Here is a 20,042-nt window from a genome sequence, read left to right as displayed (position 1 = left end):
CTGGCCAGCCCCGCCCCCTGATCACCACCACCACCATTGGTCACCTCCCTCTCTGGGGAAAAACGGTCAAGTTGTTCATTTGGGGGCAGCTCCTGCTTTGAGTGTCTGCCCCCTGGTGGTCAATGCGCATCATAGTGACTGGTCATTCTGCTGCTTGGTCAATTTGCATATTAGGGTTTTATTATATAGGATTATAAAAGGTATTTACATTGCATACAAATTTGTAATTTATTCCCCATATCTAACCAAACCTTTTCCCATTATTTGATTCAGCATCAGTTACTTAAATACTCAATAAACCTTTCTTTGCTCTTTGTCCTGGTTCTTTCCTCTGCTTCTATGTTGCTGTGTCAGGTCCCTCTCTCCTGACTGTCTCATTCACACGCAGTGCAGCTCATCTGCAGCTCCAGGGAGCCTTGGCATCCAAGATTATGCATTTTTGTGCTTTCACCATCCTTCCTTTTAATGGGTCCCAATGCACATTCTCATTGCTGGCATATTGTGTTATTGCTTTCTTTTCCCTATGCTCATTTAAAAATTTTTATATACAGTTGCCTATTATCAGCTCTTTGAGAAAGGCAAGGTAGGCGCTGTACCCCATCTACAGATAAAGAATCTGAGGCTGAGAAAACCTACAAGTCCTTCTCAAAACTAACTTATGGCAGGCTCAGCATTCAAACTCAATTTTCTTAACATATCTGTTTTATTTCTCCACAAAAGCAAAACGCTGTTCGTTTCCCTCTTTGTAGGGGCTTCATGCATTCATTCATTATGCATGCTTACATTCATTCAACAGAATTGCCAAATACCTACCATCTGCCAGGTACTTTAAGGCACTGGGACAATAGTAACGAATAAGATAAACCCTTCCCTGGTGCTTATGGTATCGGAATATGTGGCAATAGCTCCAGTTTATTGGGCACCTTCTGTGTAGGTCATCATACCTAAAGGTCACATGCAAACTATGAGGTGCTATCACCTCCACTGTGCAGATACAGAAACTGAGTCAGAGAAAGATGAATAAACTCTTAATATAGTGCCGGTGATGAGGTACTTAAGACTATATAAAGGGTGTCCCAAAATTCACGCAAGAAGTAATTTTGATAGAAAACACAGGTTTATAATTAAAAATTGTAAAATTTTTATTGATTCATAAAGTATACAGTATAGGGTTATGTATGGAATAGCATGTTGGGTAAATGGCCTCCACGGCTTTGCTGGCACATACGCACTCTTTTGTTGAAATTTTCCATGACCGTTTGCATAAATGTGGCTGAATTTCGATGAGGCTCATTTTCATCTTGATGGCTTGGTTAATCGACAAAATTGTCGCATTTGGGGTCCAGAAAATCCACGAGTGATTGTTGAGAAACAAATGCATCCACAACGTGTCACTGTTTGGTGCGGCTTTTGGGCTGGAGGCATCATTAGACCATTCTTCTTTGAAAATGCGGCTGCTCAGGCAGTAACAAAAGAGTGTGCATGTGCCAGCAAAGCCATGGAGGCCATTTACCGATATGCTCTTCCATATATAACCCTATACTGTATACTTTATGAATCAATAAAAATTTTATAATTTTTATTATAAACCTGTGTTTTCTATCAAAATTACTTCTTGCGTGAATTTTGGGACACCCTTTAGTTACTGGGGCAATACACCCATGGTCTCAAAGAACAACAGGTAGCTTAGCAAGATGCTGGATCTAACGTGTGTTGTAGGGAGTTGGAAGGAAAGAGGTGAGCAGGGACATCTGGCGAAGGGGCGCTGCTGACTCACAGCTGCTTAGAGCACAAGCCGTGACCCTGCCAATCAGGGCCACATGGGTCTACTAATCTGTGATACAAAGCAAAAGGACCAGCCTTTCACTTTTAAATAATGAACCTCTAAGTCACCAAATCCTATTTTCCCGGTGATATAACTGTCTTCAAGTGCTGGGAGTGGGAGGCCTGCTGACAGGTCGCCCTGGTCCGCTCTGGTTAGGGGGAGATTCCGTGAGCTGGGGCATGAGCCATCTCTAAGCAAGGGGGCAGAGAGGCCTTTTTACATTGAAAACACAGACTGCAGGCTTGTGAGTTAAGGAAAATTACATCAAGTGCATTTCACAGTTGTGAGTCTGTTTATATTCCTCAGAAAACCTCACAATAAAAGAACAATTGCATCTTATTAGCAATAAACGTTTTCTCCAAAGAGCTGCTCACCCTGTTTAAACCCCAGGTCTTGAAGAGGCTGGTGCAGAAATTAATGAACCAAGTGGAAATGGAAAGACTGAAGAGCCATGGTACTTGTGAGAAGAATAAACAAGTTGAATACAGTATGAGAAATGGGCATGTGGTTCCACAGTGCATTGGAGGACCAGTTGCTCAGGTTTCCACACGAAGACCATGTCTCATGTGTTTCAAGCAACATAATTTCAGACACAATTACACACTTCCAGAATGGGGACTTTAAAAAAAGAAGTACCAAAAAATGAGCAAATTTGAAGGAGAAATTGGGTTTTCAAATGCTAAAAAGAGAACAAACTATATTAGGTATTTATAAAAGGTCTACTCATCCTGACTTAATATTATATATCAAATCCTGTGAAACATTTTCCCAGAAATTTTTAAACATGAATAGCAAAGTTATCAGGAAGAGGAAAATATATCAGCGTTGGGCAGAAGTAGGTTTACAGTTGTGAGTACATGAAACACAGAGTTTATTTTTGTATTATCATTTATTAATTATTGTATTGTTTTCCATTCAAACAACTATAAACCTACTTTTGCCCCATCCTGTATGCAAAGGCTCAAATATGGAAGAGACCAAGATACCCGAAAGAGAGATAGTAAAAACAACCTGACTTGGACAATGGCTAGATGTGAGTGGTGTGAGAAAAAAAATCTTGGGTGACTTATAGGTGTCCAGCCTGGGGACGGGCACTTTCATTGATGGTGGTTGTCTTCATTTGTGACAGGGGCTATGGAGGGGGAAGCCTCAGTGTTTCTCAGTTATTATCTAGGAAACGGAGAGAATAGCAGCTATCCTGTGCATCTCATGGTGTGCTGGAGAACTGAGTTGATTACATAAAAAGGCATGAGGGAGCTTTGAAAATGTTAAAGCCCAAATGGAAGGTATAGTGGCCTTCGTCGCTGCGGAGCAGTGGTTTTCTCAATGTGCCTGAAGCCTCCCAGTTGCATTAGAATCACCTGAAGTTTGTTAGAAATTGAATTTGCCCCACCCCAGGCCCAGTGAATCAGACACACTGGGGGAAGGGCCCAGCAATCTGTTTTAACAAGCTCTCCAGGGATTCTGTGCCCAGGAGAAGTCTGAGAATACTGGCAGGGGATAGATAGATTTTCCAGTTTGTTGTGGGAAAATATATATTGACTGAAGTCCAGTGACGCAGTTGAGCCTGGATCTGCCCCAGAAGAGGCTGTAAAACACGTTCTCCTGCCCTAAACCCTCTCAGTTCCTACTTTATCCGCAGGCGCCTCTTTCTTATATATTTTGCCGGTAAAGACTTGGGTCAAGAAGAGCTATGGACATTTATGTTGAACACCAAAATCTGTCGGAGTCCGTAAAAGGGGAACTCTTCTTTAAAATGAATTTAATTAGCCCTAGCTGGTTTGGCTCAGTGGATAGTGTTGGCCTGTAGACAAAAGGGTCCCGGGTTCAACTCTAGTCATGGGAACATGTCCGGTTTTGGCTCGCTCCCCAGTAGGGGGCAGGCAGGAGGCAGCTGATCAATGATTCTCTCATCATTGATGTTTCTATCGCTCTCTCCCTGTCCCTCTCCCTTCCTCTGTAAAATCAATAAAAATATATTTAAAAAATAATAAAATGAATTTAATTAAAGGCAAAGAAATTCAACTTTAGGCAGTAGCTTTGAACTCTGAAGAGGAAGAAATCTGTAATGTGGTCACATTGAAGTTCCTTTAGGAAAGTTCTTCCATTTGACATTTAAAATGCTTTTTATATCAATGAATGCCACTTTGGAAAAAATATGACATTTTCTGCGGTATATCTATAGAACTTGTTAAAAAAGCAAATACATGTTAAAACGCATGTTTGAATTTCCAGGATGTTGTCAATTCCAGCTGGTTAACATCTTGCGTTGCTTACTTCTTAATGGAACATAAATCCCTCACAGGGAGAGCACCAGTGTGATAGTTTTTAGTGGCTTTTGCCAAGTTATGGTTGCAAGAGATATTTGTATTTCAGCCACTTAAAAACAACCCCTTCCTGCCTCAATGCATGCTGAAAGTTGGTCTGAAATACATATTTTGCGGCTATTTCTGGATTTCATCATATTCTATCAGCTATCAGAGGGAATCATCGTGTACGAAGAAGAGAAGAATGTAAGAGTCTGTTTCTAAATTTCTGTTTTTAAAGGATAGTTTGGAAGCATGGGCTTTTGGGGGGGGGGGATACATGAATAGTGCCAGTTGGAATTATTCCAAATTCAAATTTCTAAGCCCCACTGATCCTCAGGTGATGTGCAAAAAGCACCCGCACTGCCTTTAGTGGATTAGATGTCTGGCTAATTTCAAGCTCTTGGTATTGTCAATTCTATCTAAAGTATAATATTTCAGCTGCTTTAATTTTACACAAGATTTTGAAGAATCTGAAAGATTTATTAAGAGTAATGAACTATATCTGAATAAATTATAACATCAAGCTATTAAAAAATTCAATTCCATAGGCCATTGTAGGTGGTGTAGGGGTAAGATCTGTAGTATCCTGCTAAGGCTGAAAGCATAGGGAATGTGAACATTAAGAAGAAATCCTGAATAATTCATGCAAGAGTTTATTATTTACTATCTGAATAAAGAAAATGTATTCAAATTCTCCTTACCTGTCATGGAGAATGCCCGAAGCATTGCTATCTTTTTGAGCAAATCGTCTCTTTCACCTTTAATGGAACATTTTAACCATGGTGAGGAGATAAAGTGTTACACTGATGAGGTTCACATTTTGTATCTATGACCCTGCACCAGCCAGAGCACTCTATGATTCTCACTGCCACCAAAAACAATGCCGGGAGCATTCCCATATTTAAAATCCAGGACATCATCATTGTCATTAACATTGATCCACCTTCTATCACCCATCCCTCCATCCCTTTGTCTGACTGGGGTAGAGGAAAAGAAGATCATGGAAAGAGTTAGTATAAAAAGTTGGAGAGCCCTGGCCAGCTTGGCTCAGTAGATAGAGAGTCAGCCTGTGGACTGAAGGGTCCCAGGTTCGATTCCGGCCAAGGGCACATGCCTGGGTTGTGGGCTTGATCCCCAGTAGGGGGTGTGCAGGAAGCATCCAATCAATGATTCTCTCTCATCATTGATGTTTCTATCTCTCTCTCTCCTTCTCCCTTCCTCTCTGAAATCAATAAAGAAATATATTTAACAAAAAAAAAGTTGGAAAGTGTGCCCTGACCAAGTGGCTCAGTTGGTTGGGGTGTCGTCCCGTACAAACACACACACACACACACACACACACACACACACGTTGCAGGTTCAATTTCTAGTCAGGGCACATACCGAGGTCAGGGAGGCAATCAATTGATGTTTACCTCTCACATCGATGTCTCTCTCTCTCTCTCTCTCTCTCTCTCTCTCTCTCTCACACACACACACACACAGAGTGAGATTGCTTCAATTCAAGGGCAACTAAAATGGATAACTATAACTGATAAATATGCTAAAAACCATTATGGTAAAAAAACTCACCACTGAACAACACCAGCCAGACTAGATTAGAGGTCTTAAAATTATGCCCAGCGGCTGTGTCTCAGTGGCTGAGCATCGACCTATGAGCTAGGACAGTGGTCAGAAAACCGCGGCTCGTGAGCCACATGCGGCTCTTTGCCCCTTGAGTGTGGCTCTTCCACAAAATACCACGTGCGGGCACGCACGTACAGTGCGATTGAAACTTCATGGCCCATGCGCAGAAGTCGGTTTTCGGAAAGGAGACAGATGAAACAAGTGTACAAGATGAGTGTGGATGGGAGAGTTGGAAGGGGTCAACCTCAGCGAACATACCTCAATCAGATTGAGGACGTTTTTAGCAAAGGCCAGCTTAGGAGTACCCTAAGTAAGTTAATAACAATGTACCTACCTATATAGTTTAAGTTTAAAAAATTTGGCTCTCAAAAGAAATTTCAATCGTTGTACTGTTGATATTTGGCTCTGTTGACTAATGAGTTTGCCGACCACTGAGCTAGGAGGTTTGATTCCAGATCAGGGTACATGTCCTGTTGTTGGCTCGATCCCCAGTGTGGGGCGTACAGGGGCAGCCGATCAATGATTCTCTTTCATCATTGATGTTTCTATCTCCCTCTCCTCCTCCCTTCTTCTCTGAAATAAATGAAACTATATTTTAAAAAATTATTATAATAAAATCTGAGGAAAAACACCTGGTTGATCAAATGCTGAGTACGTTGGCTTTGAGTTGATGGTGAAGTCACTGCAATTTGAAATGGGAAAATGCCTTGAGAGTAGAAGAGAATGACACTTGTAATACAACTTGTCCTTTTTAAGCAAAGTGGGTATTAAAAATGAGGGTTGGAAATGACCATTGTGGGGACATTGCTCCAAGCTGCGTAACATCTCAGACTGGATCGCTTCACCAGCCTGTGTTTCATAAGAGGAAGCAGACACCTTAGCAATGAGGAGAGAAAATGAGACTTCCCGGGAGAGAAATTCACTAGTTTGTATGTGAAGGCTATAAACTTAAAAACAAAACAAGCCTACAAACCAACAAAACCTCAGATGATTCTCATGGAAACAGGAGAGTTTCATATCTTTTGGATATGATGAAGCATGGATTAAATTGCTCCAGAAATGAGACTTTTTACATAGAACTAAATATAAGAAAAGTATTCTCAAAACCATTTTTTCTTTTTCCTTAAAAAAAAAATATCCAGGAATTCTGGGCACTCATAGATGACTCAAGTAGCGGTTCCATTTTCCATAACGACTATTAAGGCAGTTACGGCCTCGGCAAGGCAGTACTCATCTCCTGGTTTTCTTTGGCTATGCTTAACTTTCTCTTTGCTTAAGAAGAACAAACTTCATTGACAGAGGCGTTAAGCGAAAAGGCTCAGCTGGGATGAAACACAGACTGTCAGGCTCCCACAAGTCTTACCCTCTCTGTCATCCCCAGGAGGATGGGCAGGTCTTCCTCCTGAACATCAGTCTGTCAGTAAAGTCTTGCTTAAATTTTCACTCTCATTTCCATGGGAGCCATTAAAAGGACTCTGCCCCATAGAGCAATGTGGGGATCATGAGTACAGTTTACAAGAGAGTTAGCAAACCACAGGCACACGGCACGGGGGCAGCGCGGCTCTGTCCTACTTAAAAGATGAATCTGCTTCCTTGAGTTAATTCTGCTTTTCTCCGTTCCCTGAGCTCCTAGGCGCTCTTTCCTACTCCTGGCCCTCCTGGCCCTCCATCAAATGTTAATCTTTCTTAATGGTTCTCCCAGGAAAATGCTTGAGTTGTAGCTGCAGCCTCCCTTTCAGGAAGCCCCTGCATTTCTACTCTTCTATTCCCAAGGTCTCTACCCTTGTTCAGCTTCTGTTTTGTTGTCCTCCAGATTCCCTGATTAAAGCAAATATTTCCCACAACTAAAAGGTCCTTTTAGCTATTTCAGTTGTAGTCTGTCCATCTCATTTCCTCTCTCCTGGCCTTCCTCCTCCTCCCCACTGCCCAGTCCTCCCAGCTGTAATATTTCTTGCTCCATTTTTGAATAAAGCATCATGTCTAACTACCTCTATTTAAATTTTACATACAAAAGATGTTTATAAAAAGTGGTGCCCACAATTTGCTTAGTACCCTTGAGTGTTTCTGGCTTTCAAAGTTGAAGAAATTTACTGGAAGATCATTCAGGAATGTCACATATAGACAACTGAGAATCCTGACTAAAATTATTGCATGCACTCACTTAAAGACCCAAGTCAATGGTAATTTGTCGTCGTACAGAATGAAAATCTGGATTGAGAATTTAAAGATATAATTAAAAACACACACACAGATAAATAAGTATTTAACCTGACAATACAAAAAACTTGCCAAATAGCAACGGAGAGTTGTTATTTTTCTATCTCATTCATTGCCAAACAAGAAAAATAGAAGAGAAACTGAAATTTCTCTTTTCACTTGTTTTACTCAATGGTCAAAAGATGTTAAATTCTCTCTGAGATTAATAGGATCTATTTAAGGATGAAGATCCCATTTCCTGACATTTACATTTTTAAGGTCAGGTAGATGATGTGACTGGTCACTTGGAGGAGGAGGGCATGACAATCACAGAAACTTGCTCCGTGACCTGTGCAGACTCCCCTTCTACCAGTATAAGCTGACCACTGCCTGCAACTTGTAATCTACTGATGCTTCAGAAATCCAGTTTCACCTTCTCAAAACTTAAAAACTAAAGGAAATTAGTCATGAGCATTTCCATCCATGCCCCTCAATCCATTTATAAATAATTTTGCTATTCCTAACTTAGTATTGCTAAGATGTTACTCTCTCTCAATGCAAGAGTTGTTTCTTTGATTAAAATGCTGATCGCATTATAAAACTACAATTCTCCATAACAGGACCCACGGTGACATTCCTTCCCCATAGTTTCAGAGTTGACTCTGCTCCTGGTTACTCTCTGGCTTCAAACCATTTGCACAACCATTGCTTCCCATTCTCTGTAGAAATGGGCAAAAGTAGGGCAGAAACATTTGCCTTCCCATCCAGCTTCTCATGTTACCTTGTGTGGGTCAAGATAAGAGTAGCCCCGCCGGCAGGGCTCAGTAGTTGAGCCTTGACTCAGGAGGTTATGGTTCGATTCCTAGTCAGGGCACATGCCTGGGTTGCAAGCTTGATCCCTATTAGGGGGGTGGAGGCGGGTGGAGGAGTGTGCAGGAGGCAGCCGATCAATGATTCTCTCTCATCATTGATGTTTCTCTCTCTCTCTTTCTCCCTTCCTCTCTGAATCAATAAAAATATATTTAAAAAACAAACACACACAAAGAAACACAAAAAGATAAGGGTACATGAAGCAGAAATCCTTGTAGCTATGAACACTTGAGAAGTGCTATCCAGTGGGCATAGGTGACTGGAATGAGCAAGATGCCACTTTGACCAGATAGCCACGTTACCTCTGTGCTTCTCTCCCCATGGCTTTCTTCTGGGCAACTGTCTCTGTGGTCTCATTCCAGTTCCTGCGCCCTCTTCTTCTACCAGGGGCTCCTTCCAGTTCTCCAAATGCTGACTACCTATTGTTACTCATGACAGCGCACCTGCTGCACTGTGACTGAGGGCATTCCACAGGCAGCCCTGCGTGCTCTTTGTGCCAGATGAGTTGTTGAGCTATGACCTGATTCTGCCTGTTCTAATCCTGGCTTTGCATTTTTTCCTGCTGACCTAATGTATGAAGCGCCCCCTCTTTCTTACCTGCCCTGCTGAGCTCATTCCAGACCTACGGTGATGGTTAAGTTTATGTGTCATGTTGGCTGGGCCACAGTAGCCAGATATTTGGTCAAACATTATTTTAGATGTTTCTGTGAAGGTATTTTTACCAGTAAAATGAGATTAACATTTAAATCGGTAGACTTTGTATAAAGTAGATTAACCACCATAATGTGGACGAGACTCATCCAATCAACTGAAGTTCTTAATTAAAAAAAAAAAAAGACTTCTCCAGAGGGAATAAAAATTCTGGCAGCAAACTTCTTCCTGGAGCCTCCAGCCTGCTGGTGCACCCTGCCGGTTTTGGGCTTGCCAGACTCCACAGGAGCCAATTCCTTAAAGTCTCTCTCTCTCTCTCTCTCTCTCTCTCTTTCTCTCTCTCATCATCATCATCATCATCATTCTCCTCCCCCCCCAACACACCCCATGTTGGTTCTGTTTTTCTGAAGAACCCTGACTAATACATATACTGAATATTTAACTTACCTTTATGTAAAATCCAATTCACTTCTATGTAAAGTTCAAACCATTTAAGTGGGCCCTTCCCAAATATATATCAAAAACCCCTATTCTCTGACTTGTACTGATTTTTCAAAGAAAGAAAGAGGAGAATGGGAAGGAACGAGGAGAGAGAGAGAGAGAGAGAGAGAGAGAGAGAGAGAGAGAGAGAGAGAGAGAGAGAATGCTGCTCATTGTGTTCCATTAGGTTTTAAATTCCAGGGTGTCTCACGTATAGCATACATGATGTGGAGGTGTTCAACCACATGGTGATCCAGACTCTTCTCCATCCACCATTAGCAAAAGTTGTCTTTGGTTTATTTTATTTTAAAAAATAAATCTCTGTGTCTCTTCTTTCTTCTCTCCTCCCTCTGCTCCTACCCTCATTTCTGCCCCCAAAGCTTCCCACCAGATGTTGGACAAAAATCCCTCACTGCCCTACTTTTTATGCACCAACCTGTGGCCAGATTTACTTTCCTAAGCTCCATTGTCATCGCTCCCCTTTATTTCCTGAAAACTCAGAACAAACTCTCCCCCCAACTTGAAGGCCCTGCTTAATACATATCCCTTCTCTACTTATTTATCTGCATTCCTCTCTGAATCTCACTCTACCCTCTGCCTCTTTGCTTATGAAATGTGTCCTACCTGCATAGTCATTCCCTTCCCTTCAGCAAAGTGGTGTGCACCACGGGACCCACTGAAAGCTCCAGGGATGCCTTCTTTGATGCCTCTGCTTCTCCCTGATGGTCTTCTCCTCTGATCTAAGCTGTTCTGTATATATGTTTGGTCTACATAAAAAATTCAAAGCAGTCTCTATATTTTATAGATAAATCTTACATTGTACTTATTTCATGTGTGTAGGTCTCAAATAGAGAGAATAAATGGAAAGTGCACTGTGGCTCAGGGTAAACGTAATCTTTTCTCAGAGCCATTCTCTCTGCTTGCTGAGCAATGCTAACGCGGTGGTATTGAGTTCCCCAGCACGGCATTTTAATTTATCCCTAAATCTAGGTCTTGGAAACATCACAGGCATATGTGACGGTGCATTCTTATTCTAGAGATGGGGTTGCGTTTTTGACAGCGATGTATTTCCTCCCATAGTTCCCCCATCAAGGTCACCTTAATCTCTTTCTTCTCTTTGTCTTTTTTTCTGAGCACTTTCTCAATTTTTCACATTTGGTAAATGAGGGATGTTTTAAAGCTAAGATTTCTGTTAAAATGGCCATAATGGCTTAATTTTGAAATGCATTTAAGGGTTTATTCATGCAGAGACATTTTCCGTGTCATTAAAGCTATTTTCCACAATGGGAAGATCCAGGGACTAGTGCTCAATAGGTTTCTGCTCCCGCCAGTGGGAAAGGACCCAGAACTGAGCCCAGAGGCACCCAGGTAATGCCTGCGGGACTGCTGGGCTCCTCAGGGCTCTGTGGTGTGGAGAACACTTCTCGCTGAGCCTGGCACTGTGGAGGGGCTGGCATCTCAGCTACAGGGGGCAGGATACAAATCCAACTCCTGCAGTCTGTCAGCGGCCACTCCAAGAAATGAGAAGGGATGGAATGTAGATGCTAAACTGAAAGTAAAAAAATATGACAGATGCCAAAAACCTAGAATTAAAAACCCAAACCACTGGGTTTTTAGAATGGAACCTCTAAATTGGGCTGGGTAGCCCGGCCGATGTGGCTCAGTGGTTGAGCGTCGACCTATGAACCAGGAGGTCACGGTTTGACTCCCTGTACGGCACATGCCTGGGTTGCAGGTTGATCCCCGGTAGGGAGTGTGCAGGAGGCAGGGGATCAATGATTTTCTCTCATCATTGTTGTTTCTCTCTCTCTCTCTCTCTCTCTCTCTCTCTCTCTCTCTCTCTCTCTTCCTTTCCCTCTCTGAAATCAATAAAACAGTATATTTAAAAAAATCATTTAAATTGGGATGCATAGGAGGATCAAGTGCTGTGCTACTAGCTCTATAGATTTAAAGTAACCTTGGAAATAGTTTCCTAAAGCTGGTCACAGAGAGAATTCCTGGGTCCTCATGAATCATTATATTTATCTATTCATGTGGCATAGTTTCCTGTATTTATCGACCTCTCCATTTCTCTTCTCTGTAAAATATTGGACAGATCAATAAAAAGCACTGCTAATAATGGATACTTAACCTTCCTAGTTATGGAAATGTGAGCCAACAAAAATGGATGGAAATACTAAAAGGGACCATGTCACAGATCCGAGAACCAGTGAAAGCTGGCATTTCTTGACAGTGCTTACTAGTCTCACGATCATAAAGCGGTAACAGGAAGGCAATATTTTGGACAGTGAGAGGCGTGGCCAAAACCAGTCCCTGGTTTAGTGCTGACACTGCAGATACATATATTACCCCTTCCCACAGATGAGCCTCTAACAGATATTGCTCATTAATCAGGCCAGCCTTCCTTGATGAAGCTATTCATGGCCTCAGAATTCTTCATAATGGTTTACCTCTTAAATACTACTCAAATCAATCCACCTCTGTCAGTCTCTCTTCTATCACCCAAGTCCAAGCTATCACCATTTCTAGCCTGGATTGCTCTTCTAATCGATTACTTGTATTTGCCCACCTCCAGCTAATTCTCCACAATGCAGGCAGAAGATCTATTCCAACTTAAATTACATGTGTCATTCCTTTGCTTAAAACTGTTTAATGATTCTTGACAAGGCTTATAAAGCTCTGTTTCTAGAACTTCATTGTTTTCTACTTCTAATTCTTTGTGCTCTAGCTACACTGGGGTTCTTCACTTCCCTTCAATATGCCAGCTTCAGCCATTCTCTTCTGCCCAAACTCCCAAATTTACCATCCTTCTCCAATTTTAATGTTTGCCGTCCTGCCGCTCAGATCTCAGTTTAAATACTACTTTCTTAGGAGAGTCAATGGGCTTTATAGAATTAATAATAAAGAGTATACATATTGTTATTTATAAATTGTGTGCTATAGTATCCTCTGTATCAGCAAACTTTTATTATATATATATACATGTGTATATATATATGTGTGTGTGTGTGTATATATATATATATATATATATATTTTTTTTTTTTTTTATTTTTTTATTTTTTTTTTGAGATTGGTTGGTCACATTCACCAGTGCACCATGGATAAGCTCCAGCAGCCACAGGGCGAATTGGCTGTCTTGGTTTCCATTCCTTCCCTGTTTCAGTTCCCTGTTACTTTACTGCATTTCCTGGGATCACCTCTGCGGCAAGCTACTTATGATCAAATCCTCATCTCAGGGTCTGTTTCGGGGAAGACTCAGACCGTGATGGTCACATACTGTGTCTGCTTTATCCCCTGCACCTAATAAGCACAACTTAAATAACTGTTGAATGAATAAATGAGTGAGCACAGCATCCCAGAGATCCACTGCTACTTAAGTGAACCTTTTGGACTCTGGTTTACTGGCCCAGGCAGAGTTTTCCTTGGATCCGTGGCCCCCAGTGGCCCCAGAATTCACTGATAGACCGATCTCCCAGCTAAGGATGTGCAGGGAAGCTTTGTGGAGCCCTGGGGGAAGCAATGTGTACTAGTGCCCTAGGAGGTAAAACCAGAGAATGAACTTAGCGTGACGTGGAAGGAGAAAAAGAGCTCCTTGAGAAAAGAGAAAAGAAGGAGAAATGGTGGCATTAAGGTGAGATGTTGCCAGAGCTACTGAAAACATAGTATCATCTAAGTATGTGTGTGAGTGTGTGTGTGTGAGTGTGTGTGTGAGTGTGTGTGTGAGTGTGTGTGTGTGTGTGTGTGTATGTGTGTGTGTGTGTGTTCTTATAAAGGACCGTGAGCCTGGGAGGAAGGGAAAGCTACAATTTCTAACGACAGATGCTTCTACCTACTTTTGCTTTTGCAGAAACAGCAGCATTTATCTCAGAAACATGTGGTCACTGTGCAGTAAAATGATCAAAGGAGATTAAATAGATCACTACTCTCCATAAGAAACTGGATCGGACCTTGGAGAGGGAATGGGGAAAAGTTTGGAATTCTGAGAGAGTGAGGGTTTAGCAGCAGGTGCAGCAGGGAAGTGGAGGACTACCGTTCAGTATGGAGCCAAAATATGGGGCAGAGCACTGACTATCCCCAACTTAAAATTTGGAGAGCACTATGACCTCCTGGTTCGTAGATCGACGCTCAAACACTGAGCCGCACCGGCCGGGCGTGATGGCTACCTTGACTGTGCCATGGGTGCCCAGATATTTGGTTAAACATTATTTTTGGGTGTCTGTGAGGGTGTTTCTGGATGAGATTAACGTTTGAATCAGTAGATTGGTAAAGCAGATTGCCCTCCCCAATGTGGTGGGCCTCGTACAGTTGTCCGGAGACTGGAATAGGACGAGAACGGGCGAGTAAGGGAGAATCCATGCTTTGCCTGGCTGTCTGAGCTGGGACATGACCTTCTCCTGCCTTTGGCCCAGAACCGGGACTGAGACTTCTACCATCGGCTCTCCAGAGTCTCTAGCTTGCTGACTGCAGATCTTGGAACGTCTCAGCCTCCCTAACCACGTGAGCCAATTCCTTAGATGAAGCCTCTTTATACATGTATAAGCGCTCCCATTGGTCCTGTTTCTCTGGAGAACCCAAACTAATACAGGGGAATAAAACACAAAATGTTTGACAGCGGGATAGTTCTGCCGACAGTTTGCTTCTTCACCACTTAAAATGCTGCAATCTATTAAGGCTGACATTTCAAATGGAGTGTCTAGCAAGTGAAAAAGTCTGTAATTTGGAAGAACACTAAAGAGCTTCTCTTTTGATAGATGAGATGATCGTTCTAACGGGCAAAAAGAAAAATGTATTGCTGCCTACGCACACCTAAAACAAACTATACAGAAATGTCTATCCTAATGGTTTAATATTATTTTTGAACAAATTGGATGTATGTGGAGGAAGAATGTAGAGTTTCTCCCATATGTTTATGACTTTTGTTTATATGAAACAGGAGTAATTTTAACAGGTAACTGGCTCTGCAAGAAAGAATGGCTTGGGATAGACTGCCCTAAAATATTAATAATAGAAGACCTCGGAATTCTATATAAGATACCAATTCATTTAGTGTTCTGGGGGCATACTTTATCAGTACTTCATCTCAGGAGGATTACCAACTGCATTAAACTGCTTAAGCCGAGAGAGTTCTAGGAGCACTTTACTAAGATTTTAATGGCTTCGTGGGCGTTTGGTGACACTAACCTTAAAAGTTTTCCAGGCTAAAATTACCTCAGCAATTCCATGGTGCAGAACTTTGGAGTCTTAGTTGTCCTTTACCTGTGCCTTGGTGAGACCCAGAACTGTTTTCATGAGGGAGGAACACTCAGTCTTGTCTAGAGTGCTCTTCCCCCTCCCATTTCCATGTATGTAACTGAAATGCCTTTTTATCAAGAATTTTTCCTAGTTAGGGACTTCATTTTTCATTAGGATAAGTCATTTCTATCCCTACTTGGGCTGATTACGAAAGCATATGGATCTGCCTTTAATTGGCCACAGAATATTTGCACTCTAGGCTCATGTCAGCAAATATAGTGCTTCTTGGTCAATACTAATCAAAAACTCAGTTATGAGATCTAATAGCTATTTATAGAGCATTGACTGAAGGTTATGAAGCACATTCTTTCCTCTAGATACTCTAAAGTCAATCCTGGAATTAAGGTGGGCTGTCAGAACCCAGCCCCTCAGAGAAGTGCTGTAAATTGGGCTCCGGCATTCATTACACATCTCTAGTGAGGGCCTTAAGGGAAACACCTGACACTGATTTTATACAGAGGGAGGTTAATGGCAGACAGGACTCTCTCCCTTATGAGGATTCTTAGGAGAAATTCTTTCTCCTAAGCAATTACCATGCTGAAAGCATGCAGACACGGAATTATATGACCTGTGTTATCCTCATTGCACAGTCTGCTAAGAAGCTCCCAGCCAAATGCATCAACCACCTAAAAGAAGTTGAAAGAGCTTTATCAAGTTTATTTTGTACACAAGTTTCCCTATATAGTCATCTGATTTTTAAAAAGACATATTGAGGTGAAACGTGACATAAAATTCACCACTTTAAAATGAACTATTCAGTAATTGTAAATTCATAAATTCACAATGTTGTGTAACTACCACCTCTACCTAGTTCCAAAGCATTTTCATTACTCTGTCATCTGACTTATTTTTGTTTTATCTTTTCTTCCTTTGTTATTCAAGTCTTTAAAAATAAAATCTTATTGTATTTTATGCATGTCTGTAATTCATCACAGTTTTTTTTAATAAGGTAGGATTTTAATAAACAAATTATTAAAAAAAAACACACCTAGTGACAGGCCCCAGGGCAGGAGACTGAGGAGTCAGAGTCAGGGAGTAGGAGAACCAGGAAGGAAGTCATTTGTGAGAACCAAAATAAAGTTTCATGATGAGAGTGGTTAACAAGCACCACACACCAGAAACATCAAGTAAAATGAAGATGGAAATGAGGTTGCTAAATGGATTAATTAGGAAACCATCTGTGAAAACTCTATCCCTGTAAACTGTGATTAGAAGTGAAAACTTGTGAAACTTTGTGGTGATTAGGAGGTGAGATAGTAAAGACCCAGAAGTCTATTAAAAAATAAAATTAAAAAGACAGCATATGAAATAGAGAAAGAAGAGGCTGGGTTTGAGGGCAAAGTAAGTTTGACAGAATATATATTTTTAATGATGAATATATATATATATATATATATATATCGGTGCATTAAATATATATATATATATACATATATATATATATAAATTTAATGATGAGTATATATAAATATATATAGTATTATATATATATAATACTAAGCCAAACATAGTATAATAGGTGGAGGAAACTTGAATGACCTTGGTTTTGCAACCAGCTGTAGTGTGACCTTGAGCAAGGACCTCACATCTCTAGGCTTGGTTTTCTCATCTGTGAAACACAGTAACTTAACTAGACTATATCTATGCTATATTCATGAACAAAAGGAATAAAAGGTATAAATAAAATGAGAACAGTAAAGCAATTTTGAAAAGACAATACTTTCATCATAGATATACTATTATATTTATGAATCTACCTGAAATGCTGATCTTATAATAAGTTTCTATGATATAATATTGTTATTATATCCAGTGAGCACTTCATATCAATTATTTCACCAAAAGATTAATTTTGTTTTATCAAACTATCAAATGATTTAAAAATCAATATAGTGGTGGTTGATGTGAAATGTGGTTGATTAAAATTGGCCATAAAGTCTTTGATAGCTCTCCCATCAAGAGATAAGTTCTGTGTTCCCTCCTCTTGAATCAAGATGGGCTCCATGGCTGCTTCGTCACTAGGAAGTGAGCAAGTGACACCATTTCTTGGCCCTTAAGAGAGTGACAGCTGTCTGTCTCTTGCAACACTGACTCTTTGCATCCAGCTGTGATGCTGTGAGGAAGCCCAAGCAGCCCCTGGGAGAGGCCTAGAGAGAGCAGAAATGAGAGCCCCGCCAACAGCTCTGCTGAGCACTGATTTGCCAGCCAAGTAGAGAACATTTTGGAAAAAGATCTTCAACATCAGTGGAGGTACTCTAGTTTACATAATGGGGCAGAGAAGAGCTGTTGCCACTGGTCCCTGTCCACATTTCAGATTTATGGGAAAAATAAATTATTGTTGTTTTAAACCACTAACTGCAGAATTGGTTTGTAACAAATGTTGGTTAACATGTATTCACTGGTAATCATGTAAATAAAATATAATCTGTATAGGTGGTTCTGCTATTGTGACATGTATGTGTTTGTGAAAAACGTAGTATTCCATAAAATTGCATACCAATTGCATACAGGTTTATGAGGAAAATAGGATTGAGATGGAACACTCAAAATCTGTAGACTTTTGTAAAGAAGAACTCTAACTAAGACAGGAACAATCCTATTAAAAATATCAGCCATAACACATCTCCACCGGCATTTGAACTTCGAACCACAATGTATCCTTAACCACCTTGTATCTTGGGGCTCATGTTTCCTTAGAGACATCTTTACTTACGGTTTCATCACAGAACTGTATAAAGTGGAAAGCATAGGGGTTTCTGAAGCCACTGAATCAGCTACTTCTTGCACCAAATAGACTCTTCTTCAGAATTTTCAGGAGGGTTTATTTTTTTTAAAGATCTTCATATATTATTAAAGATTTCTCTTTAATTGTGAGCATGTTTGACCCTATTGCCTCAAAAATGAACATGTTCGGAAATTCAGAAGTGAATCAAGAAGATTTAAATGTTTGCTGACGCTCTTATGGATCAATTACATATGACCTAACCAGTGCTAAAGAAACACACGTAGCAGAACAGACAGTATCAAATGGTCAGCCTGTATGTGGCAAGTAGGAATCCATATACTGATTGTGAAGGCCCAATCCTGTATTGCCATAGTTCCTCGTTGTGGACTTGGGCTTTGTGCCCTACCTTGTCCCGATGGACTCTCAAATTTGAAGCCCAGTAGAGATGGCTGTTCTGTGTGGGTAACTGTTGGGGCTGCTTTGGTTTGAGTTTCTCTCCCCAGGTCCACGAGGAAAGGGCTGCTAGTGCTCTCTGTGATCCTGGGGACTAGAGCGGAGGGAAGGACATGCAGGGTGTCCTCCTTTTCAGAGGAGGGTGGGTCAATGGACTGCTGTCCTGTCGGCAGTGCTGGGTGAGGAAAGCTTCTCTGAGTCAAGGGGGCTTTGTCACTGGTCTTTGAGGTAGTGTCATACATGGATTTCTCAAAGAGGATGTTGTTATCTAACATAGACTTTGTGGGAAGGAAGAACTCACCAGGTAGACTGTGTCCTTCTCTGTCCACTGTTTTGAGCCTGGGTTGACCAAGAGGAAGTTCTGGACTCAAAGTAGCATCCTGAAGAATGAATATAGAAAGACATGTGGAGAAGGGACTTTTTTTTTTAATATGAGAAGGGCTATAATCTATATATTTTTCATTTAAATTTAAGCAAGTCAGTTTAGTTGACTTGAATCTACTGTAGATTCTGATATAGGTTCTGATAGAGAAATATGTCCTAAACAGGATGCATGCACCAATACAGTGGTAACATGAACTCTATTGGGGTGCCTAATTGACTCTGCCTATGCAGAGTTAACTCATAACTGAAATACTTTGAATTATGTCTATCATGTTTGAGTTTATGAATTCTTTATTTAAAGAGGCAATAAAGCTTAGTCAGCACTTTCATTTATGAATACCCCAGTGACAACTTTTGGCACAAATTAAATGAACATAGCTTTAAATGAAACAAAAACTATTACTGAATTTATTATTTTTACTTTCTAAGATGTTATTTTGTACTTATGAGATCCCCATAAATAAATACCAGTATATAGATAAGACCTTAAGAACCAACTTGTAAATTATGTTTATTTGTGGAAGTTAAATAAAATATTCCGCTTTAAGTATTCTTTTCAGTTTATGAACATGTGTTTATTTTATCAAAAACAGAGCAAATCTTGACTCTGATTGAAATAAAGATCTGACTACAGTGAAGGAAACTTTAAGTTTTAGGGTGTCCCTTAAAAAAGTATACACACCCTTTGAATAAGTATAAAGGCAGTGTTTATTAGAAGACATTTCATTTTCAAAATTGACCTATTAGCTGTTAAAGTGTACATACATTTTCTGTGTTTTACGAATACAGATACGGAAAGTGGGTAATCAACTACTGCCTATAAAAAGCACTAAGTACTGCAGAGGAGAGTTTGCTCTGTTCTGTCTTTTTTGTTGTTGGAATATTTTTGAGGCCTTGTTTCTATTTGAAGAACAAAAGGACAACAAACTCACCTTTGTGAAACCAGCAAGGAGTGTAGGCAGCACTGACTGGCTGTTGGGAGCAGAGCCAGGCAATGACCCAACAATTTCTGTGGATGAAAAATCACAAGATTTGAGTGTTTATTTTCTCACTTTCCTTTTGTGTTTGGGCAGTAAAACAGTTAGGGTGGAAAGTGTGGCACTAATCAGTTCTTAAGGAGTGGTGCAACCCATCATTAAGAAGTCATCACATAAGCTAAGGGTCACTGATCTGAAGGATAAATTGAAGGACAGATGCAAGGGGTGTGTCTTGCATGCTTACGTGATAA

General features: G+C 40.7%; 1 protein-coding gene across 1 annotated transcript in view; it reads right to left on the bottom strand.

The window, feature by feature from the left end:
• IMPG1 (interphotoreceptor matrix proteoglycan 1) overlaps positions 1–20,042 on the bottom strand; it is a 119,150-nt gene that overhangs the window by 43,228 nt on the left and 55,880 nt on the right. Inside the window, exons 11-12 of the mRNA XM_059699709.1 lie at positions 19,747–19,823; positions 18,732–18,810 (exon numbers count right to left, since the gene is read on the bottom strand). Of these exons, the coding sequence (XP_059555692.1) occupies positions 18,732–18,810; positions 19,747–19,823 (156 nt within the window). The remainder of the gene's footprint in view (positions 1–18,731; positions 18,811–19,746; positions 19,824–20,042) is intronic.

Source organism: Myotis daubentonii, chromosome 6 (assembly GCF_963259705.1).
Source record: "Myotis daubentonii chromosome 6, mMyoDau2.1, whole genome shotgun sequence".
NCBI lineage: Eukaryota > Metazoa > Chordata > Mammalia > Chiroptera > Vespertilionidae > Myotis > Myotis daubentonii.
Note: the sequence above shows the minus strand (reverse complement) of the source record. Positions and strands in the feature narration are given on the sequence as shown.